At 41.3% G+C, this 25,500-nt stretch overlaps 1 protein-coding gene and 1 long non-coding RNA gene across 2 annotated transcripts in view; one reads left to right on the forward strand and one right to left on the reverse strand.

The window, feature by feature from the left end:
- pear1 (platelet endothelial aggregation receptor 1) overlaps window positions 1-25,500 on the reverse strand; it is a 71,958-nt gene that overhangs the window by 37,780 nt on the left and 8,678 nt on the right. Inside the window, exons 2-4 of the mRNA XM_085177228.1 lie at window positions 2,308-2,418; window positions 1,657-1,758; window positions 1,462-1,562 (exon numbers count right to left, since the gene is read on the reverse strand). Coding sequence (XP_085033354.1) covers window positions 1,462-1,562; window positions 1,657-1,758; window positions 2,308-2,418 — 314 coding nt within the window. The remainder of the gene's footprint in view (window positions 1-1,461; window positions 1,563-1,656; window positions 1,759-2,307; window positions 2,419-25,500) is intronic.
- LOC146509098 (uncharacterized) lies at window positions 5,180-10,440 on the forward strand. Its single transcript, XR_014876844.1, has 2 exons — window positions 5,180-9,649; window positions 10,131-10,440. It is a non-coding gene; the product is annotated as an uncharacterized LOC146509098 (long non-coding RNA).

Raw genomic sequence — 25,500 nt, forward strand, 5'->3', positions numbered from 1 at the left:
ATGACGTCACTTCCGGTTTCAGGCAGGAAATGGCGGACATGCGATAGTTCGCGTTTACATCTTTTTCTAGGAAGTGTTACGAACAGCTGATCAGATCGGCAAAGCGTGTTCCTGGAATATTATGTTTTTGTTGCTGCAAGCGCTTTTTATGCAGTTTTTGCAAAGTTATATGTGGAAGGAAACTGTGACCGAGGACAAGCTGATGGCATAAGATGTAAGTACAACTCCTCCGGTTTCATATGCAAAAAAAATGATTGCGCTAGCTCACGCGATTCCGGTTCTACAGGGATTTAAATATAGTGCCCGCTCTGACCGGCTTTAAAGGGTTAAAGACAAAAGTTGGATATTTGGATGACAGGGCAGAGCAAAGCAGCAGCCACAACCTGTACAGATGCACAGACACTTATCTTGTCCCTGAGAAACCTGCTGGACAGGCTGTGCCTCACAATAAGCTGCACAATAAACTGTGTGTCTTCAGATAATTCTGTTAATCTCTCATCCTCAACTTGAATTTGAAGATGAGGCCTTGCAGGGTGCCAGCTAAAGCTCGAGTTATACAACCAATAGTACAGTTGTTATTATGGTGGGGGTTGGGAGGGGGGAGATGCTGTTTTTAACACCAGCTGTTCACATGATTTCTAAGGCTTTTAAGTTTTTCCCTTTTAAGGGAATCCCCATTAAGTCAAAGGGGATTGGGCTGCTTTTCAAACCAGTCACCTGTCTGGTGAGGTTCTCTGCACAGTGTTCGCTGTATTCCTGTTTTTAAATAGAAGTGCAACAGAATACACGTAAATATAATTATCTAATAAATGTCTGTCTATGACACAGCCTTGTATTTTTATCAGTCTGTTGTGCGACACTAATTAGAAGATAACTGTGCCCGTGCATCGCACCTGCTCCACTTGTATGTAACCTGCTACACTTAGCTAATAACTTAACTTCACTGCCTTGTTAAGTGAAACCAGTGAGTAGCATCGCTGTGGCTGTACATCTTTAGTATAAGGAAAAATGTAACGGTGTAATCATTACTCACATCTATCTTGTTTCATTCTTGCAGCGAGAACTTTAATGTCGGTTTTAGTCTCTGTTAGGGATGCACCAATACCACTTTTTTGGAAACGAGTACGAGTACGAGTACCTGCATTTCAGTACTCGCCGATACCGAGTACTTAATAAAAACATGATTTAAATTTACAGGTAACAGCTTTAGTCCTATAATTTAACAAACTTAGACAGGTCTCAGACCGTGGTATCGGTCCCCGGTATCGGGGGACTTTTAACGAGTACGAGTACTTTAGAAAATGTGGTATCGAGGCCGATACCCGATACCGGTATCGGTATTGGTGCATCCCTAGTCTCTAAAAGTTCTCCAGACCGATTTGTCTCACCTTTCTGTCTTAGTAACATGACACTGATGCACGAGTAGGAGCAAAGAGTGCAAAAGTTTCCACAGCTACTTACGGACACATTTGCCTCGACTCTCGTAGTAGCCTGGACAGCACTGGTATCTCTTGCGGTAATCAGTCTTCACCGCCTGCCTGTAGGCTGTTTTGTAGGTGATCCTGAAAGAATAACATAGGGCGCACATTATGTTTTGACTCTCCCCTGGCAGGAAGAGGAAGTCAGGAAGGAAATGAGTCATTCTGCTCCAGCTACCTGTGGCGCATGCATTTGTAGGAAGTCCGTGGATCCCAGCAGGGCTCCTCTCCCACTTGGTCATAAGGATGCAAGTAGGACTCCTTTACCGAGGTGGTGAAGCTGTAAGGCAGAAGAGCAGAAACAGTGTAAATACTGCACCCACTCACAGGAGATGTTTTATGAGTGGCAGCGCTGTTCGTCATCATCATCAGTCCTGTCTGATTATCTAAATAGCTATTAGATGCACTTTTTCACAGAGAGAAATATGGAATTGACAGAATTGAAGCACACACCCTGGGTGTAGATGACATCAACAACACTCGAGGCCTCAGTTTAGTAAAGACATGTCATGTTTTACAGTAAATAGTCTGACTGAACTCTTTTCTTGCATTTGATTGGTCTGTTAGTCACCCAAATAGTTTTATCCTAAACACAAATGACTAAAGCAATAAAAGTGATGCTGAAATTTAATTAGAAAGTTGACTTTGAGCCTCCACAGAGGAGGTACCATAAATAACACCAATGTTCTTTTTATTTGGCTGTTTTTGTGTCCTAATGTCTCGTCTGACCACTTTAACTTTTTAATTTAGTAAATTGCATTTTTTTCATATATGCAATGTATGATGATTACATTGCATCATAACAGTGACAGTTGTTTGCAGGCCTCACCTCTCCCACGTGCTGCACACATTGGGGTCTCTCGGGTCCAGAGAGCAGCTCAGTCCAATCAGGATGCTAAAAAGCAGCAGGACGGCAGAGCTCTGCAGGGTCGGCATGGTCCTGAAGGGAAGGAGAAGCAGAGACATATGTTACATGTGTGACTGGCTGTTGGAACGAGCAACAGTGACAAATCTGAGCTTTAAACCTCTTCTGTTCAATCACACTGTGGAAATATTCTACAGCTGGAGTTTTACACTCGTTGTTTTGTTTTTGCTTTGCTATTATTAACACTTCACAGCTTGGAGGATGGAAAGAGTCATTGAAAGACTGGTTTGGGCCACAAATTCCAGTTAAATAAAAGTAAAAGACTTCATTAAAGCTCAGCAGAGGTGAGGCAAAGTGCCAGACTTGAGCGTAACGCCGCCCGCTGAGCTCTGTGCCGTCTCAGCCTCTAAAACACAGGCGTCGGGAGACACCGTGACAGCAGACGCGATGGCTGGGTATGGTTAGAGCATTAGGAGGAAAGAAAATGAGACAGAAAGAGGGATCACAGTCAGGAAATGTGAGTCCTAACTTGATCCTGACCCCTATCAATCAGTGCTGCCGCGAAGCCTCCACGCTCCTGCGCTGTCCCCTTCCACACTCCAGCAGCATCTGGATCCGATCAGAGATCAGCGCCTCGGCTCGGGGGACCCTGTCAGGCTCTCAAGGAGCCAAAGGGAGATGATTTTCCCCTAAAAATATCCTGAACACAAGTTCAGAAGGCTGGTTGTGTGAGCTTTCTGGTGAAAGCATCGTGGGAATATAAGGAAACAAGGACATTGTGTTGCCATCGGCACAGTCCTCACTGTTTTCTCAACAATTCCCCTCTGACCGTTTTGGTCACAGCTTCTCATATCAGCTGCGTGTTACCGTTGAGAGCTCTCTGATATGTTGAGACGACGACACTTCAACCCCAGACTGAGAGTATTTTCAGTCAAGCAGCTCATGTGGAAACATTTCAGATCTCTGACGAGTGGAAAAAAGTTTCTTTCTTAAGATTCTTAGTGGACAAAATCTCTTCATCGTTGTTTGTGATTGGACCTCACTTAAAATCACCAAAGCTGTGAAAGTGAATCCATGTTCTCCAAGAACACGGCTGTATCCATACATGTAAACTTCATAATCCACTCAGGCCTCTCTGCAACCTTAAACCTGAGAACTTGGAGGCGGTCCACAGCGAGCACAGAGCGTGACGTTCCTTTTCATGCATGTTGCAGTATGTTTTCCACATCCTCAGTCCTGTTCTGGATTGCTCACACTGTTCTTGCTATCACTCTCAGGAGTTGAAATCCTGAGGGAGTCGTGCATCTTTGTTTAAAGTTTCATGACAAGAAGCTGAACTCGGTGAATAGCTGTAGCATGACCACCAGGGACTTCGGCAGAGCACACATCTACTAATCAAGTCATTTTTCCCATGGGAATCGTGAATTCCCATCCAGAATTTTAGGAACATTATGTCACATCAAAAGTTGTTCTGAAGAGCTGTCACATGAAGTGCGTCACAGCGACGTAACTATTTATTGTTGCTCGTTTCGGCACATTTGACTCACTCTGAAAATATCACCCCTTCAGTGCTAAGCAGTGTTGGTCAAGTTACTTGAAAAAAGTAATCTTCCCCAAAAAAGTAATCCCGTTACTTTACTGATTACTTATTTTCAAAAGTAATTATTACTTAGTTACTTAGTTACTTTTTAAAAACACGATTTACAACCTGAATAGGTGATAAAGTGATAGATCTTTCAGCCCAATTCTACTTTTTCTACATAATCATCATACAAAATGTAATCAAATGGAAAAGTCTCTTTTTAAACTTGTTTTGTTAGTTTTAATCTTTTAACTTTATGCATCAAGTAAAAATTAAATTATATGCAACATTCTCTGACTGGAAGAAATTAGTTTAACATTTAAACCTATTTTCTGCACATTCCAGCACATAATATATATATATATATATATATATATATATATATATATATATATATATATATATATATATATATATATATATATATATATATATATATATATATATATATATATATATATATATATATATATATATATATATATATATATATATATGTGTGTGTGTGTGTGTGTGTTTACACTCACTCTTTCAGATGCAAGCAAAACACAGCAGAAAATAAACAAAGTCAAAGACTAGCGGTCCTTTTGCTCTATTTTCACCTGTAAAGCAGGAGTAGAGTAGGCGGAGGGTTACCCTGGTGCAGGTGTGCCGCAGCGGTCAGTGGAAGGATACGGCAGTTTCTCTGTGAGTTTCCCATTACGTCGTAGCTACTCGGTGCTTGCTCGGAAGTTTAGGGGTTTTTTTTTCGGTGTAAAAAGAAGTTTTCTTCCCACGCACAACGGACACTAATGTTTTTGTCACTTTTTATGGAATCAAACTCAAAGTAAGGTCAGTACTTCCACGCTTTAAACGCTGCACGCTCATACTCTCTCTGCACTCGATATATGATCCATTGTTGATCTGCACACAGCTGTTGTCACGAACGTCGCACTCGCTTACGTCACTGTCATGAGACATTCTCGCAAAAAAATCACGGTTTTAGTAACGCAGTAACGCAGCGTTCCTACGGGAAAGTAACGGTAATCTAATTACCGTTTTTGCAATAGTAATCCCTTACATTACTCGTTACTTGAAAAAAGTAATCAGATTACAGTAACGCGTTACAAGTAACAAGTACAAGTAACAAGTTACAAGTAACGCGTTACTGCCCATCTCTGGTGCTGAGAATAAGCACCAGAGATGGGTGCTGAGAATAAAAAAAGACAAAAAAAGGGGCTGTGGGCCTATTTTTACCCCTAAGTTTTTTAAGTTTTCACAGCATCATCACCTTTAACACCTGCTGCAGCATCTCTCTGTGGTTTAGGCTTCTCTGTGCTCCTGCACTGAGTCCTCATTTAAATGCAAGTAGAGATCAACCAGCTCTTTCAGCTAACAAATGGACAAGCACCAACATATATCAGTGAACTTTTACATCCATACATTCCCAGCAGGTCCCTGAGGTCATGTGACCAGGGCTCGCTTGCTGTCCAACACACGAGGCTGAAAACAAAAGGCGACAAAACTTTTGTGACTGTGGCCGCCAGATTGTAGAAGTCTCTCCCTTTGAGCCTGAGATCTGTGGACTCAGTGGTCGCTTTTAAAAAAAACAGCTAAAAACTCTTTTTAAACTTGCTTTTTGTTGATTTTTATTTTTAGGTTTTAGCTTCTGTGAAGCACTTTGTGATTTTTATCTTGAAAGGTGCTATATAAATAAAGTTTTACTTACTTACTTACAAAAATCCCAAGTTTTACAACAAGCTCAATAAAATGTACTCGTGCACTGGACTGGTGACTATAAACTGTTAAAGCTACGATACTACCTGAACAAAACTGTACACAATATATCTCCAAAAGTTGATTCTGTTCATCTGGACGTAGCGTTTGAACAGAATCAACTTTTGGAGATTTATTTTCCTGGATGATTGAGAATGCATCAAGATGTACACAATATACAACCGGTCGCAGCAGATGGCCCCGCCCCTCCCTGAGCCTGGTTCTGTTGGAGGTTTCTTCCTGTTAAAAGGGAGTTTTTTCTTCCCACTGTCGCCAAAGTGCTGCTCATAGGGGGTCATATGATTGTTGGGTTCTTCTCTGTATCTATGAAGCGCCTTGAGGCGACTTTTGTTGTGATTTGGCGCTATATAGATAAAATTGAATTGAATTGAATTGAATTGAATACACCAACCACAATCACACCTTAACAACTTCAAGGCCAGAACAGACAGCTGTGGGCTCAGAAGGCTCAAAGACACTTAGGAGAGTGTTAAGATAAAACAACACCATGACCACAGTGGCTTTTTTAAAACTTCGACTTAATCAAAACTTTAATTTAGAGAATAAATGACAGCTGTGACCCCATAAATATGGTTACTGGGCTGTTCTAAAAGTCGTCACCTCTAATACACGTGGAACAATAAACAGAGCGCAGCACTGCTGTATCCACTGCACTGCAAGGACGCTTCTGAAAAGTGGCAGCAGGCTGTGCTTGAATAACAGCTGTAAACTGGTCCTGGTACTGGGAAAAGAGTATCAACTTTCAACCCAGATTGGATTTTTAATGGATATTTTAACACGTTGTCACATGAAAAGATCTGTAGTCGTAGTTTAAGGAACTAAAACGTTGGTCGAGGTTTATAATGTAAACTCGAAGTCAGTGGAAAAACTCTGATTTGCAGATTCGGCCTCGGCTGTCATTTCTATCCCGTCTTCTGTGTGTCGCTTATTTGTGGTTTTGCTCACTTTTCATGTGCATGTTTGCATTTCAAGTCACTGCTTTGGAAATTTTGGGAAGTTTCCTGAAATGAAAAAAGAGATTTTCCTCCAGCTTGATGAATAATGCATGCCTCTAATGCTGCCAAGGTCAGCTGTTCGTTTCCCGTCAGAGCCACCTCAGACATGTTTACCAAATTGTTCTATATGCTAACGTATAGAAAAATAAAGACCAGGAAAAAAGATAATGTGTGTTTATCGAAGCGCTTCAACATAAACATCTCAGTTCAACGAACGCCTTTCCACAAAGTCCAGCGACTGGTTATCTCTGCTGGAGATTTGGCACGGAGACGACTGCAGCACGAATCTCCTGCTTCTGATAAACTGCCTTTTACTCTCCTACCCACTGTCAGGAGTTAATTCACTTACTGGCACAACAGCCAACGCCTAAGAAATGTGTGCCACAAAAACAGGATTTTATAAGAACAGGCATATGGCTTTTATTAAGAGCAGTCATCAACTTCCCAAGGCACTTCATTGGACTGGGGGTAAATATTTTTCATTACCTTCTTTTCATTTTAATTGTGCTTCATTAGGGAAAAGCTTCAAACCGCATGGGAATTCTTAAACAGTGAGAAAGAGCGCGTAATGAGCGCAGATGGGGCTGTTTGGAAGTCGCTCGCTGTTTGCGTTGCATGTTGAAGTTACCTACAGTGGAAAGGTGGAGCAGGGAGACGCCAGGTGGTAGCATCATCATCTGGAGGTCTTCAGGGAGGCAACCCTGCTTGTTTTAGTGCAACAAAGAACGGCAGGTGCTTTTACAGAAAGCACCTCCACTCGACCAGTGGACAGACTGACCCTTCTTCTCTCCTCCTCCTCCTCACATAATGGCCTTTACTCCATTACATTCAGCCGTGAGCAACCATTATTTTCCTTGAGCTTCTTCCAGACTGCAGTCCTGAACCTTTTCACTTGGACAAGTTTGGCTGCAGCACAAACGTGCATTAGGTATCAAAAACCTTTTTCCACTCCTATTTGATGCATTGAGCTTACAGCCAGCTGGCAGTAACGTGTACACACCTCTACAGTTCAAATCCACTGGACACATAATGTAAAATCTGGACCAGGATCAGTAAAAAAACCCACAATAGTAGCGACTGCGCCAACATATTTTTGGTTGTGTTTGTGATGAAAAAAACAGACAATCTTACTGAGCGTAGGGAAACTTTCATGTGGCTCTTTAAACCAATAGAAAATAAGCAAAGTGCCATACACGAGCGTACGCTCACACACACACACACACACACACACATGTCTGGAGACATTACACATCAAATGAGTCCCATAAGCTGAAGTATTTTTAGAATCCGAGGATATTTTGTTAATTCACGCGGCCTCTCTTCACTCACGCTCGTGCACGCTCGTGCACGCACGCTCGTGCACGCTCGCGCACGCTCGCGTTGCACCGACTGCAGATTGCTGTTAGAAGTCCAAGCAACGCTTCTTCCACCGCCGCACAGGGGCTTCAGAGAAAACAGAGCCCAAATGAAAACAGATGCACTGCTTTTATATTAATCTCACCAGACAGTTGTACTGATGTTATTACCATATTCAGTTTCAATCACAGGCCCTTCAGGATCTGTAAGTGCTGACAACCCTAAAATAATTTTCATTTGACTTCATGCAACAAAGCCATTTTATTAAGATAATATTCCCATCAGACTGACAAGATAATAAAGAGTAATGACAGTGACGGGGCTAGCACTGGAGGGGTTTGCGAGAAAGCCTTTTTTCTTTGTTCTGGTGACGTTTATGAAGCAATTTACACCTTTTTACAACAATTATTAGAGTAAATGTTGCAAAATTTAGGACCCAGTTCAGCATGTTCTGGACTATAACCTGATGAGGTTCTCATGCATTCTGTGTGGTTTAGAAATGAGCTTATTTTACTCTTTTTGGGTTTGATTGGCTTGTGAAATAAGATAAGATAAGATTAAGATAAGATAAGATAACCTTTATTAGTCCCACACGTGGGAAATTTGTTTTGTCACAGCAGGAAGTGGACAGTGCAAAGGTTATGAAGCAAAAATTAGAATACAATAAGAATAAATACAGTACACAACTGTACAGAATAGAATAAATAAAATACTATATACAGTAGAATAAAATACAATAAGATATACAATAAGAAAAAAATAGAATACAAATGCTATATACAACTGAGTAAAACATCAGCCTACTTTTGTGTCTCCTGTTGTTTAAACCCCTAAAGTATGCAAAACTGTAAAAACCTAGTCACACCTGGTCACATCGATGATATATTGATCGATTTTAATTTATCAGATCCTGAATGTAAAAGCGAAACTGGCCTATTAAGGTTGTTTAACCTTCTAGGACCTGGAATCCACATATGTGGACATCACAGTTTGGTTTGTCTGGACCAAGATACTAAATTTTGCTCTACAAGGGCCTGATATCCACTTACAGGGACATTATATTGCCACTGTTCTATAATCAGCCCAAATAGCAAAGAGAAATTAAAAATGTATGCCGTGAAAGATGTAGGGTCTTAGGAGGTTAAGGTAAGATTAAAAAAAAAAGTGGAACTACCAGAAAATCAGAATGTTTTAGATTAAAGTCATAAATTTATGAGAACAAATTTAAAATTAAAGAGAAAAAACTTGAAATGTACAAGAAAATGACTATTTTACGAGAAATCAGCTCATGATTTTGTAACCCACTAAAATTTGCCTCATGAAAATGAACTGCTGTTACCAAAGAATGTCAGTAGGTGGCACTATGAGATTGTTTAGTGCTTGTGAACTTGAGTTGAGAACTATAGAGAAGGAGAATACCGCTAAGGCTACGTATGCTGGTCGGAGCTACTCACCGAGTTTTTCTTTAATCCTTGTTCAAGAAAAAGGTTATGAGTGAAGACACAAATTGAATTTTACTCTTCCGCTTGTTGGGAAACGCGGACACTTTTTGTTGATGCCGATGTACCTCTGTTTTTGTGTTTTTTGTTCATTTCCGGTGAGTTGACTAACTGCGCTAGCATAGCAAGCTAATCGTTAGCTAATCATTAGCTTTGTATAATGTAAATTTCATGTGTTCCTTTTAAGTGCTGTATTATCTTTTTATTTCTCCACTTGTGGATGTTTTAAACCAATCGGAAATATTTCTTTGGAAGCTAGTAGGTAAGTTTTATTTATTGTAATGAGATGATAAATATGAGCAGTCTTTGGCTAAATAGTACTGCGACCACGTTTTTGCACTTTCCTCGTGCATCAGTAATGTACATTCTCTCAATTCATTGGATTGATGTGACTGCTGTTCACAAAATATGAGATTTGAGTTAAATTTGTATGATGTGGAAATTGTTTTAAGGTTCTTTGATTAATTTTATTATTGATTGCATTAAGTCGTTATATACAAAGAGTGAGAGACATTTGGTCACTAGTGTTATAAGTTGTTATATGATATTCATGTAAAATATGTTCACTTCCCTGTGCAGGTTGGTTTTTTTGTTGGAGTCTAAAGTTGCGAGCCAGGATTCCGGATCCACAGCTGCGATGCAGGAAAGATTTCCAGCCTACGTAGAAGTGACAACTGCGTTACTTCTTGACAGATAAGCTTATGAGATCTCAGAACAATACACTACCCAGGTAGTACTACTAACATTAACACTATACACACCTGAACTGAAAAGACTGAAAAGAACTCTGAACACTGAACTCTGAACTCTAAAACTGAATACACGGACTGACAAATATGGACTATTGGAACTGTTGTGAACTGTTGGATGACTGTTTTTGGTTTTGTTTTGAATAAATGTTGACTGTTCTTTTAGCTGTGTGTCATTCGCTAAACCTAAGCCTAAGATCCTAACTTTCTCTACATTCAGTAGTGGTAAACTATTGTGTGTTACAATTTTATGACGTAACACATCATTTGGGAGCTTTTCTTGTAAATGTTTGAGCACATTTTTTTTCAGCCTGTGTTTCAGCAAGATTTCAACTGCTTTTTAAAAAACTTTTTCCTCTTTTAATAAAATAATACACATTGCTGAAGAAGCAAACACGTGATCCTGCGTCCTCAGCGTTATATGTCTGTCAGTAATGTTATTGTGTAGCTTCTGGATGAAACGCATGTATGTAAGCTATTCTGTTTGTTACGCAGGTAAAAGAAGGTAAAGCTGTTTTCATGTGGATAGCTTTAATGTTGCAGCTAAAGCTGACCACAGAAGAACACATTTTACATGCACTTGTTCACACGACTGCTATCAGCTGCTTAATTTTAAAACATAACTCCAACTTGCCTGAATGACCTTTACAGGAAGACGGTCTCAGTGAGTCTATCTCAGGACTGATGACGGCGCTCGGTCTAAATCACTCTGGATTTTAGCAAATAAGGGAGTGAATCATCTTCTACATGAGTTCCTGCATCACTGTAAAGGCAACAGGCAGCGGTGCTAATATTAATAGTAAGTTTAATACTACAATCTAGTGACGTCTGAAGAAAGGCACATGACGCTAATTTCCATCTAACCCCAGATTTGTCTCTGCATTAGTTTCTGCACAGTTGCAGAGCTGACTGAGGTAGAAAATATTAGTCAGGCACTGGAAGGGAAAGTCAAAGAGGAAAGGAAAAATCAACTTAAAAAATAACAATAAGAAAAGCTGATGATATAACTGACTGGCCGCAGCAAAGAGAACAGAGAGCTGCCAAATACACGCTGCCGGGGTGCTGTGATGTCAGATTCAGACAGAGAATCTACAAACTATGCCTCCATATGTCAAGACTTTTTCTATTTTTTAAAGCTGTGTCTGGGTTCTCCTGGTTTATCAAATCAATAGCATAAAAACTTTAAATGACTCTATTCTGAACAATATTTTAAAGTCCACGAGGCTACAAAAGGAAAGCAGCTCGGTGAAATACTGTCGGCTGTCTTCCTGACTTTCCCTCCAGAGTTGCATTTTTGTGTGGCAGAGTCGCATGAATCAAACTGCAGATAATTGATGTCTTGTTTCATGCTACCCAGGTACTAAGTAAGTAATATCAAAAGCAGATCCCCACCACAGTTTAATGTTCGATGTAAAACTGTTCACAATAAGATCGCTAATAAAAACCGGCTCTGACGATGCTGGAAGAAGAAGAAACCAGAGCAGAAAACTTTTTTCCTCTGGAGACTTTTTTAATAGAAAACAAAAGTCCAACTACATGTTAGAAATGCCAAAAAAGATGCATTTAATTAAAGTTTTGGAAAACATTAATATTAATTTTATTTCATAAATTAAATCTAAAACTTGGAAGCCTATTTAAGTAAAGGCAGGTGCTTTTTATTACTTTTTTCTGAAATCATTTCCGTAACACTGTCATCACAGTAGAAATACAGAAGTAGAAAAATAATGAATTATCCGAGTGTTTCTAATCGCTTGGATAATTTATTGCAGCTCTAACGAGACAGTAAGTCCCTGCAGTGGTGGACAGAGCAGCAGATGCATCTACAGCTGAAGTTTAGGGAGTGATTTAATCAACCAGTGGTTCCCAAAGGGAGGGATAAGGAGTGGTTAAACTCCATTATAATGCCATTAGAACAATGAGTGAGCAGAAATGAACAGTCATTAGTGCTGTATCAGACTTTCTTCCCCAGCTCTTTGTCTGCTCCCACAGAAACAAACTGAGCTCATAGAGAAAAGTTCTTACTTACGGGAGCCTGTGGCTAAATGTAAGCCCTTTAAAGGCCTTTGACATTAAAAAGCCAATTTTTGAGAATTATAAACTGGCCAAACCTCCAGCAAAAGACAAAGAGACGAAGACCAAAAGCATAAACATCAAGTCAAATGTTTCCTGGCAACATGTTGATCGCACTGCACATGATTAAAGGGCTGCTGTGCGCCATTACACTTAAAAGTTGGGCAATAAAGTTGCGGTGTGTATCGCAGTCTTAAGGTTTAAATGATCGCCCTCTGATCGTGATCATCGCGAGTATCGCAAAACACCCTCCGCAGGAGACAAAAGCTGCAGCGCTGCAAATTTACAGTTCAGCTCCTGCAATAACAAATGTATGAAAACTGCTGGAGGGCAGAAGCTGCCAGAAACCTCGGTGTGACACATCGACCGCAGCCACAGCCCCCTCTCCCCCAGCTCCCCATCCCACCCTCGCATTACACCAGAGTGACTGTAAACTGAATATAAAACCCATAATCCCTTGCATCTGGGTTATCGTCTTGGCTCGCAGGGTCGCTTCGACCGCGACGAGCCTGGCACACACTCTGCAGTTGATGCCATGCCTCATGTTGGGTGGGTGTTGGTGTAGGGGGGAGGGTGGAGACCCTTAAAAATCTACAGCGCCCCACCCAGAAATTTAGTGTCGGAAGAACGGCTTAAAAACACACCCACAGATTTTGCGGTAGTTGTCAGTTCTGCCACATTATTAATGTTATGCAACGCCCACATCAACACATTTCACTCTGGTTACTGGAAAGCCTCGGTATACGGTAAAAGATGGTACCCTGGCACAAAAGCAGAACCCCCACACTGGAAAAAAAGTGCTTAAGTGGAAAACTCTTGGCAGCTCGAATGCAGCTGACGGATCTCGGGGGAGTTGCATGACAAAAGGATGATCTACTGAGGGAGAGTGGAGGTTTGAGGCCTTGCAGAAATCTTGGGAAGTCTGAATTTTGCTGATTGAGCTCCAGGCTGTTTGCTATCTGTGAGATTGATGCGACCGGGTGGAGAGTTCCTGAACTGTAGAAGTTGCACCTTTGCAAAGTCTGTTTCTTTTGTCTGCTTTTCTCAGGCAGTTAAATTGTTTTCATTTGACCCCGTACTCTGCAACTCGATCTTATAATTATGCCAGCAGATCTTAAACCTCAGTTTTGCTAGAGTTTCCAGTAATAACATGGGAATAAATAATTTGAATCCTCCTCTGCAAAAGACTTCTTCTCACCAACAGGCTCTTTGAATGCAACGGCAGATGCCCAGCGCGGGCTGCCAATCTGTCCTCGGGTTCGAGTCCCTTTAAAGCTCTCTTAATTAGGGGAGCTGCTGGAAAATATAAAGTAATCATGTCAGCCCTGTGTCATCTGTGTGCCAGCATCAGGCCAGTTTTCATTTGGCAGCCTCGGCTTGTGGTCTGGGGTAATTTATTTAACTGAGAAAAGCAGGACTCACTATGTACCCCCTCCTCTCGGCCCCCTGTTATATTCATTCAGGTTTAGATTCCCAGAGCTGAGGTTAATTGTGTCTCTTGAACATTACTTTACTTTCTTTCACTACTTTTCCTTCAAGAGAAACTCTACACAGAAGCAAAGCATCAAACTTCTGAAAGCTCTCTGATAAACTGCAGGTTTATTGTTAGATTACAGTAACGTTACAGCAGCTGGATTTGTGAGTTCACAGCGTCTGTCGTAGTGTTGTACTCTGTGCAGGCTTTACCATACTGTCAGCTCCTTGGTGGCCAATACAATAGAATAGAATAATCTCCATGACCAGTTTGTTACCATGCAGGAAAACTTTACTCATTGACAGAAAGCAATTGTTTCAGCTCCCCTACAGACTTGTGGTCTGTGCTATATTTGTTGTGTTTCTTCGTGTTCTTGGTTTCATGTTTGGGGCGGAGCTTCATGTCTTTGGGTTATGCTTTAGTGTGAAAGTTTTCTCGTGCCTTGTTTTGGTTTTACATCCTATTATTGCTCCCGTCCGCATGAATTTCATCTGTTTGTGCATGTTCCCACACGTATCTCATCTCCAATCATGCCTACATATACATACATCTAGTTCTGCGTTTCCCTTTGTCCTCATCAGATTGTCTGTTGCTCTCTGTGTGTCTATTATTAGTTCACGGAGCTCCTTGTCAGACTTCTGTCTGTTTTGCCTTCTGGACTTGATGTAAGAGCCAATTAAAGGTTAATTTTATTGGTACTGGTAAAATGATTAGAGGAGAAATATACATGTTTGATGTTAAGAATATAATTTCTAGTTAATTTCAAAATACTGTTTTGTTAAAGGTATAGAATATAGAAGTGCGACATTCTAATGCGCTTTTTAGTATTTTGGGCTTCCGGCACACTGTAATTACGTAGTTGGGGAGTCGGATAAGCTGGAAGCAACACAGTTTTTTGACCGAGTCTTGCCATGTAAATTAAAAGTTTCAATAAACATCTTTTTTGCAAGAAACGTACCTGGACTTGCTCGCGTTTCAAATGCATGTTGCCGGACTGACTCCTAAAGGTGGTACAGAAGAGTGAAATCGAGACGGAGTGCCGCCACTACACTTGGTATCTGGGTAACTGGGTATCTTGGATTTTTAATTGCCAAAAAAAGGCTCGGTTTTTTGTTGCCTACTACTCGTCAAAATCTGAACTCCTATATCACTTTAACATCTTTCTAAGCCAGACAAATACTGAAAACTGCATCACACAAACACAGATATTTCGATTTAAACATAACATATCCATCCATCCATTCGCTTATCCTTATCAGGGTCGCGGGGGGCGCTGGAGCCTATCCCAGCTGTCATAGGGCGAGAGGCGGGGTACACCCTGGACAGGTCGCCAGTCTGTCGCAGGGCCAACACCATTCACACCTAGTGGTAATTTGGATTTTCCAATTAACCTATCCCCACAAGCTGCATGTCTTTGGACGGTGGGATGAAGCCGGAGTACCCGGAGGGAACCCACGCAAACACGGGGAGAACATGCAAACTCCACACAGAAAGACCCCGGGGGGCCTGATGGTGGAATTGAACTCAGGACCTTCTTGCTGTGCGGCAACAGTGCTAACCACCGTGCCACCTCATAACATAACATAACCATTAATAAAAAACTCCACAATTATAATGAAATCTTTTGTAAGTTTGTAACCTCAAAGCTTGGATACAAAAGACACAAAAGTTGAATCTATTTATGTTATAAAGCAGAAACAGATTTAAGACTTGACAACCACACCTTTTCCCTTTATTCCGTCAGAATAAACTAGTAGTTAGACACGACCTGTGTGTGTTTGTGTGTGTTTTTGTTGGACAGCCACTTCACGAGCTCAGGAGGTGGTGCAGTTGTTGTCACAGCCTCTGTCACCACGCTGACAGAGAACAGAGTCAGTGGATAACAGAGGTCGGTGTGATAAGGTCACTATAGCGCTGCTTTTGTTTTGGCCCACTTGTCGAGCACATCGACACAAGTTCACACAGAGTTGGAGGCCAGACTTCTGCTAGCAAACAGCAGCAACTGCAACAGCACTGAAAGAACCTGAACTGATGGTGTTTCTGTAGAAAACTTTATTCTGAAAACAAATTTAAAGCGTAACAGTCACAAGCAAGAGTCAAAGTGAAACATTTGATGGACCCAGCAGTCCACAGCAGCCTGCAGGCTTTGATAAAGTCATCTGGCTTCACCCTTTCGTTATCTGAGCTAAATACAAGTGATACATGAAGGGACTGGTTGGTCATTTAGGTAAAAAATCCTGCTCCACCCAAACAAATACCAGACATGTTTTGGTGTTTCAGAATTTTCATCTGGAATGATCTACTCAGATTACTCTAAAAGCAGAAGCAGCCCCACCAACCCCGAGGTAACAATGTAAGATGGTGCTAGCAAACGTAAGCATGAGTGAAACTTTAAAACTTTTAATCCATCCTGCCACATTAAGTCCTGCAGCGCTGATCTTAAGCATGAACGGCTACCTTGCTGAATATCAAAACAAATCCTGTTTTCCTTCACTTTTCCAACTTTCCTATTAGAATGCATTTACTCAGGAGTTATGTCACCTAGACCAGCGGTCTCCAACCTTTTTTGCGCCACGGACCGGTTTATGCCCGACAATATTTTCACGGACCGGCCTTTAAGGTGTCGCGGATAAATACAACAAAATAAAACTAGTACCGGTACCGAAAAAAAAGAAGATTTATTCATAAAACACGTGAAAAGACCCAGGAAAACCGAGTTAACAATAAAAACGATAACAAAATAACGCTGAAAAACGATAAAAACCCTGAAAACCAGACATTTCACACCTGAGCCTCAACTCTCGCGGACCGGTACCGGTCCGAGGCCCGGGGGTTGGGGACCGCTGACCTAGACGATGACACCGGATTTTATCTGAAGCATATCTGGGATGTAACAACAGTTATTTTTGCTGGTGTGGGTCTTGCATTCCTACTATCACAGAATAGACTGTTTTCTGTGACGGGCTGGGCTTTTTGCCAGTTGAAGTCCTCTTGCTCTCCCTTCCTTCTCCCTGCTGCATTGCTCCGACACGTTTGAGGCTCGTGCACTCGTACATAGAGCCACAGTGTAAACTGCCGCCTGGTCCGCCACACTCTACACCATAACCGCAGGCAGGATGACTGTGGTTTCATTGGTCAGAGAAGTCAGAGATGTCGGCAAAAACAAACTAAAGCAGTGTGACAAAGACCCCGACTCACCTCTGTGGACCAAAATAAACACAAACACAGACTTGAACACCTTGGATTGAAGTCATGTCTGTGTTTAAGACAAGAGTCTTATGCAAACCTTAGTGAGTGAAAATGGTGGAAAACCCAAAATGGAGGCTTTAGCTGAGGTTTCTGGGGGACATGACCATACAGCGCTGTAATTATATGTCCTCTAATGCTCTGTGGATCGTGCTGGAGCAAAGTCCTTGTAAAAAACACACAAACTGTGACCAAAAAGCATAGCTTTGCATTGTAAATGGGCACAGTAAGAACAGAGGAGAAAAGCCTCAACATTACAAGGCTGCTCGTAAGAAAAACGAACACGAGAAACTTCACGTGCGATCACCAGAAAACGGTTGTTTTATGTGGGAAAATATGATGTTTGTTGCATAAGACATCTGCATCCACAGTGAGTCTTGGATATGCATTCAAACACGAGTCTCTGACCTTTGATGTACAGCTGTTTGTGACATTTAATGAGCCGTAAAGAGTCAAAAGGCCGACTCTTACTTATTTTAGTCAAATGGAAAAGAAGTTGGATTCAGCAAAAATACGTGTTGTGTCACTTCTTCCTTTTGTTCCATGCTACCGTCCTACATAAAATTAAAAACCTCTGTACTACAGAAAGCACTCACTGAGATGTGGGAGCAACAAAGACGAGTGGCCTGGATGGATTATTTAAACCACCTTCAAACTCTTAAGATTAGAAAACATAGAAATAATTTCATTGGCAGAATTTATTTTCTGAGGATGACTTTGGACTGACTGTGAAGCATCCCTGCAGCCACAGAGTCTTGAACTAAATCCAACCACTGACCACACATAGCAATAGTAATTTCAGACATCGGTGGCACCTGACTGATCTGGTGGACTCACAGCCCAGTTGTTGATTCAGATGTGCACTTCCTCTCCATCACTTCCTGCTTACTACTCTCTGTCTGCCACTGCAGCCACTCAGGAAATGCTCTAAACTTCGAGTATTAAGTGTTTTCCTATAATGCATTGTTCTGTAAAACCACATCCCTGAATTGAATCAAACCTCCACTTTTTTCCTAGTTTACTTCAAATTTGATTTATTTCTACACTCCAAATATCTGCTGAATGTTTAAGGAACAAACTGCTGAAACAGAAAAAACAACAAGAGAAAAGACCACTCTGTAATGACTGGGCTAATCGAACTTAATTTCATAAATCAATATCAGTGCGATTAAATTATATTTGATTAGTTTATAGAAGCAGAGAAATTATAAAAGATTTACACTGTAATTACTCAGTGATTCAATATCCTGGTGCTGAAGCTTGACATCCTCAAGACTCGCTATGTTCCAAAGTATTCTTTTTTATAATGTAAATTCTCATATTTGAGCCTTTTAGCTAGAAAAATAGCAATAATTTAAATTATGGCAGCTCTAAAATGGCCTCAATTATTCTTCAGTGATTTATCCAAAAGGACCTGATTTCCAAGGCTAAAGTTTCAACTTTTAAATGAATGTTTTGTAATCATTTGGTTGTGTGACGTTACAACGGCACGGACAAAATGATCACAGCCACGTGTAAACATGTTGCAGTTTCATTGCCTTTGATGGCAGGCAGCGGGTCTGCGACCGCTCGCAGTCGGCTGCCATCTTGGAAGAAACTGCAGCAAACAAAAAGAGCAACAACAAAACGCAATCAGACCAAAAGCGGTCTGCGAACGGTTTGGAATTCAGCAAGATGAAGGTGGCAGTTACATGCAATTAGATCTGTTTGTGACAACGTGGCAGTGATCACCAATAGAGCTGCAACAATTCAAACTCTATTGGTCGTAGAATTCATTCAGAAGTTCAGCAGTTCCTCTACAAGCAGTGATGCTGTGAAACGACACAAGTGCTCAGCATCCTCGCTCTTACTGTCTATGAATATAACAGAATAAAACCAGTTAGAAACCACTTGAGTTGGGTCCACTGCTGAAATGAGATGTGTTGCAGATGACTTGACTGACTGACTTCCCTAACACCGTATTCTTGTCCCTTTCACTTCCTGGTGCTCCCTTGAACCTCCCTACCAATGGATCAACCCGGTGGCACCGGACCTCCCGACTAGGTCTTACATCCCGGTCACTCTCGATCACGCTCTGTCTAACACCAGCTCAACAGCTAACGAGGCCTTCTTCACCTCCCAAGTAGGGATGGGTACCGGTATCCGGTGCCATGATGGCACCGGTTCTGACATAAACGGTAGTAACCAGACCGAAAAGCAGCGCACATTTCGGTGCTTTTTTTTCCTGAGCTGTGATACACTTTAGATTCTAGCCAATCATTTTACGTTTCCGAGGATAGTAGGCGGGTCCAGGTACGTACGTTCTTTTAGAGCAGAGCTACAGATTAAAAATGCCTAATGCGAAGCGGTCAAAAGTCTGGCTGTACTTCACAGCAAAAGATGCAAACTCAGCAGCTGCAACAAGTGCTTTAAGCTGATACTGTGATACTGTCAAAGGAGGTAACACCTCAAATCTGATGAAACACCTGGCGACGCATAGCGGTTTTTTTAAAGCCGAGAAATGCGCCGTATTTGATAGCTTGCTGCGAGACCTCACACCGAGCGCATCTACTGCGGGTGTGGTGCCTGTTATCGACCCGGAGTTAGCAACATCCCCCAAAAACCCGAAGAGGAGAGTCCTGGCCCCTAGCCCTGCCAGTGTAGCAGAAATGATGAGGATGATGATGCAGCAGCAGCCGTTCTTCTCTGCGTGAGTAGCTTAATGTTGTTCGTGTGTGATTTACGTTGAGTAGGCTAACCACGTTATTACATTAATGCATGTAAGGTGAACTAGCAAACACCGTCGTAGTTACATGCAGCTGTCTTCTTGTTTGATGGCAGATACTCCCTTCACCCTGGACAAAAAGGCTAAAATGACCAAAGGAAAAGTGGAAAACAGTTAAACATGAGAGGTTTTTGGACAAAGTTTGTGTTTTTTCCATTGTTTAAGCTGCTTCCAGCCAAGAGTGATACCATATATGCCCCATAGCTGCAGAAAAGGCTAACATTGTTATCTTTTTACAAAAAAACAGCTGAACATGAGAGGTTTTTGGACCAATTTTGTTTTCTCCATTCTTTAAGCACCAGTTTGAGCACCGTTTAAGCACCGGCACCGTTTCAAAAGTACCGGTTTGGTACCGGTATCGGATAAAACCTAAACGATACCCATCCCTACTCCCAGGACTTGGATTTGTTACTTGTGACTGAAACTTGGCGTATTTCTGGTGAGTTAAGCCCATTTTCTGAACTCTTCAACCTTACCGTCATTTTTTCCATTACCTACAGATAACTGGTCATGGTGGAGGTCTAGCATCTGTTTTCAAAGACAGCTTTAACTGCTGGCAGCTCACAGATGATGTGCACTGATGTGAAAACTCATTTTTATTAAAACAGAGCCTTGACTTGATTTTTTGCCCGTCCGTTTTTCTACATTGTGTTATTTTTATTGCTTTTGCTGTCTTGTTGTACCGCACTTTTGTCAATGCTTGTTATTTTTTAACAAGCTTATAAATAAACGGACTTGACTTGACTCAGATGTCAGCGATTTGCAAACTTTCTGTAAGAGAGTGACTGCAACCAGTCTGAGTCAGAGTGTGATTGATGGCAGACAGGTTGCCTCCCACCAGGCAGCCTGTGCAATCCCCTCGTAAAGCACTTGAACCCCGAACAGCGCTCACAGTCGTTCCCCAAATTAAAAAAACATCAACAGAATCAGCAACAACCATTGATTTTTTCCACTTCCAAGAGGGTTCCCACCTTTGCAGGTGTTCATTCTCCACCATATACAATCACCACACTGCAAAGGCTATTATGAACTTAATCTGATTTGTGGTGACACCTCCCTGACACTTCACACTGTCCCCAGGATCTCAATAACATTTAATCACGCTATCCTTTGATGTTTTGGTCCTAATTCTCTTTAAACATCAGAGGCTCTGCTCCATTGTTGTTTCTACACCATGCAATTTGATTTCTTTTATCTTAATTATTGCCTCAAACAAATGTTCTGTCCTCTTCGTTCAGGGTCAGAAAGTTGTGGGAAACACAGCTGCTGTGTCTCCATCATGAAGCTACAGCCAACACTTTTGATTCATTTTTATTAGCGCGCTGTATATATAGAACAGGGCACAGGGTCGAGCGCCTTTGAAATTTTTGGATGAGCCAATGAAAACAAAGAAAGCCTAAAGGGAAGTCTTAGAGAGTTCATCAACTCTCGTTGTTAGCGATGTCTCTGAGTAGCTCCTTTATCAGAGAGTAACGTCTCTAATTAAATTAAACAGACAAACAAGCACCTATTGAATGTGTGCACGATCACTCGTTTAGGCCTCTCTCTAACGCTTATTTGGACTTGTGTTGATCTTTGTCACTGTTGGACAATAAGCTGGATGTCTTCTTAATTAATTTTGTGTGGTTCCATTACAGCACTGTTTACATTCATTTCTCCCCATCAGTACAAACATCATTTGATCTTACTGTAATGTAAAAACATCCAAAACCAACAATGAGCTAATATTACTACTAAATGCGTAACCAAAGTCTATGAAACCCCCTGTTGTCCAAAAACTACGACAAACTGAGCCACACTGTTGCACTAGGCGGCATGCTCCCTTCATCAGAGACTCTACTTTAATGCGACTTCGTATTCGGTATAACATCCTGCTCCATTACAAAAGTACAGTTTGTTTTTAGCCCTACAAAAACAGTCCCAAACAAATGACCGTTTTACTCATGTTTTAAATATCATCTGCTGAAAACTAGCAACCAGCTGTTTAGACAAGTTCTGAGTCCTCTTTATTCATTTCATCTATTAACAGCAGACTCCAAGACTCTGAGATGACATTTAATTTGTTTAAGAGGTTTAGAAACATTTTAAAACACAATAAGTTTTGACATGTAAAACATATAAAACTGTAAAGATGAAGATTGTGATCATATTAACATTGGCTTCCTGTTAAATCCAGAATTCAAAATCCTGCTCCTCACATACAAGGTCTTAAATAATCAGGCCCCATCTTATCTTAATGACCTTGTAGTACCATATCACCCTATTAGAGCACTTCGCTCTCGCTCTGCAGGCCTACTTGTTGTTCCTAGAGTATTTAAAAGTAGAATGGGAGGCAGAGCCTTCAGTTTTCAGGCCCCTCTTCTGTGGAACCAGCTTCCAGTTTGGATTCAGGAGACAGACACTATCTCTACTTTTAAGATTAGGCTTCAAACTTTCCTTTTTGCTAAAGCATATAGTTAGGGCTGGACCAGGTGACCCTGAATCCTCCCTTAGTTATGCTGCAATAGATGTAGGCTGCCGGGGGATTCCCATGATGCATTGAGTTTTTCCTTTCCAGTCACCTTTCTCACTCACTATGTATTAACAGACCTCTCTGTATTGAATCATATCTGTTATTAACCTCTGTCTCTCTTCCACAGCATGTCTTTATCCTGTCTTCCTTCTCTCACCCCAACCAATCACAGCAGATGGCCCCGCCCCTCCCTGAGCCTGGTTCTGCTGGAGGTTTCTTCCTGTTAAAAGGGAGTTTTTCCTTCCCACTGTCGCCAAAGTGCTGCTCATAGGGGGTCATATGATTGTTGGGTTTTTCTCTGTATCTATGAAGCGCCTTGAGGCGACTTTTGTTGTGATTTGGCGCTATATAAATAAAATTGAATTGAATTGAATTGAATTAACTCATTTTTTCAAAACATCATAATTTTAAAAAACTATTTAGCTGTTCCTCAGCTTCCAAACAAACACTGCTGAGCAACAAACGGAGTCACAGTGGGAATCAAAAAATGTGTTAAAGAAAATGTCAGACGTCTGACTGCCATTCTGCTCCCCCAGAGTCAGAGAAGTGCTGGACTGAGGGTTTGTGAAGATTAGATCCAACAGCACAAGATCGGGTATCTTAGAAATGATTACACAATCAGAAGAAAGATGAATTATTCAGTGAGAAACAGAGACTTCCTCAGAGACATGCATGTCAGTGGAGAACGGTTCAGGAGGATAAAACACACCAAAATCCCCAAAAAACCTCGAGGATCTGAAGAAATACTAAGAGCACAGAGGACACCAGAGTCGTTGCTGATCTGTCCTCCACAATAAGTCAACTAATCTTTATCAAAGACTCCCTGTCCAGACTTACAAACAAACAAGAAGCCAAAAAATGCCCTGAAAACAAATAAAAAACTGAATAAAGAACAAAAAGACAGCTGTAGAAGTATCTGCAGAGCTGGGATTGGTACTAAGTTTTCTACCTGACAAACACACAATGATTTGATTCACCCCCCAAACACTCTTGGAGAATTTAAACACCAAAAAAGCCAAACATTCCTGACATGACAAGAAGCTCTGCACAATGCAGTCAGACCCTGCAGGGATAACTTTCGTTATCAGGTCTGAGTAGTCTGCTGGTGCCTGTGCATCAGAAGACAAGGACGTCTTAAAGTGCTGTGAGGGGAATTAGCATGCTGTTTGTTCCGGCTTATTTGGGGTAAGACAAATAGCTTCATAACACCAGCCTCAACATTTCTTGAGGCTGTTAGCAAATATTTTACAAGCACATCAAATATTGACATGCTTTCATAATGGCTGTAACACGAGACTCTTTTATAATAGCTGCAGTCTTTGCATTGTGCACATCTGGATGTTTATCAAGTGCGGTGAGATATGCAAACTCAATCTCAATCTGTTTTACCGGCTGCTGATGTATCGCTGGCATGCAATTCTCCAATCACTTGTTTGACTTGTAGTTTCTTACAAGGGGAAACGGGCGATCACACCGCAGCCACTAACGGAAAACTCTGAACCACAAAGTGCCAAGTCAGCACGAAACTCACCGTTCAACCGTCATAAACACAGATGTGCACGCACAGACCTGGCCTGCTTCCATGTATCTCCGTGCACCCAGGGACACGGGCTTTCTCTTTTTTCCATTATGTATTTTGTTTTGGCTGAAGAACGTGCAGCTTGCTTACAGCTTGCGGTCTTCGCCCTCGTGGTGGCCGAGCTCGTTTGGCGATCGATCTCCACAACAGCTACAAGCACAGAAGCTGAACAAGTTTCAAAATTATACAATTATTTTAAGGCTCTCGATAATACAGATCAGGACCCGCTGTTTCTTTTGTTTTTTATTATTTTGGGTAAAATGTGGCCTTCTTGGGGGGTCTGGTGACCAACAACATTAAACTGATCCCTCTGAATGTCTGTGGCGTCTGAGTAACATCATGGAAGCCCGATCCTCACTGTGACAGTAGATTTAAGAACAACATTTTTCATACTGTGGATAATGTTCCCATGCAGCAGCTTTTATGCAAGTCTTTGAGTCACTGCATTTACAGTAACAGATTTTAACCATGCCACATCTGGTTTTGATTAAGACAACACATCTAATGTGAGTGGATGGCAGCTTTTTTCTCTTTGCAGCTGCTGCAAGCTGGAAACGATTTGAGCTCTAGTGGCTATCTGTTCCTGTTGTTGTTGTTGATGTTTTTCTCTGCCATTTGTTCCCAGGACTGACCTGAAATAAGACTTAACTTGGTGCCTTCAAGGTTCACCACATTCTCCTCAAAGGGAGTTTTCTATCTGCGCCACATTTCAAATGTGTCCATTTACAATAATTTAAAACAAAACCTGTACTTCGTTCATTTATCAGTTAGAATATGTTATTATTTTTGGTTTGAAAGTTTCACTTTTTATCCAGTAAATTTTGGAAACTGTTTGTTCATCCAAATTTTGTGCTAAAATTTGAACTGCCGGCCGTACTTTTAGCTAATAAACTTCTTTTAATTAATCATTTTACCTCGTTAGTTTAGCTATAATTGCTAAACCCAAAATCCAATTTCTTCCTCCATACTTTTATCTTTTAATTTTACCTCCTACCTGCAGAACTTCTAGATAATAATTTTTAAGCTTTTATTAATAATTTTTATCATAATTTTCTTTTTGTTTATCTGACATCTTGAGCTAGCAGTTTCAGTTGTTTATTCATACTTCAGCTAACAATTTATCATTTTAACTGGAGATTTTATATCAAGTATGTGAGCCCGTTCTCACTCCTGAGGCGTAACATGCCGACGTTTTGTCACGTCCCGCGGCGTTCCTGAGGAACGCGAAAGGAGACCTTCGGCGTTCTTATGGTACGCGGCGGGTTATGGGCGAAATCCAGTGCAATGACGCTCCCGCGGGAATAGACGTTCCAGCCCTGTATCCCTAGCCCTAACCATAACCTTTTTCCTGACCTTAACCAGGACTTTAATGATGTTAAATAGCTGTTTCTAAGCGATTTGAAGAAAAAGAGCGAACATGTGTAGATTGAGTCCATACGGTTCTCATATTTCCTCATTTTTCCGAGGTCGTCATTCAGGAATGTGGTGGGTAGCCGAAAACGTAATATGTTGAAGATTTGTCACCTAGCGTAAAATGTGACGCTTTGGGAGTGAG

The sequence above is a fragment of the Neolamprologus multifasciatus genome, chromosome 11 (assembly GCF_963576455.1).
Source record: "Neolamprologus multifasciatus chromosome 11, fNeoMul1.2, whole genome shotgun sequence".
Classification (NCBI taxonomy): Eukaryota; Metazoa; Chordata; class Actinopteri; order Cichliformes; family Cichlidae; genus Neolamprologus; species Neolamprologus multifasciatus.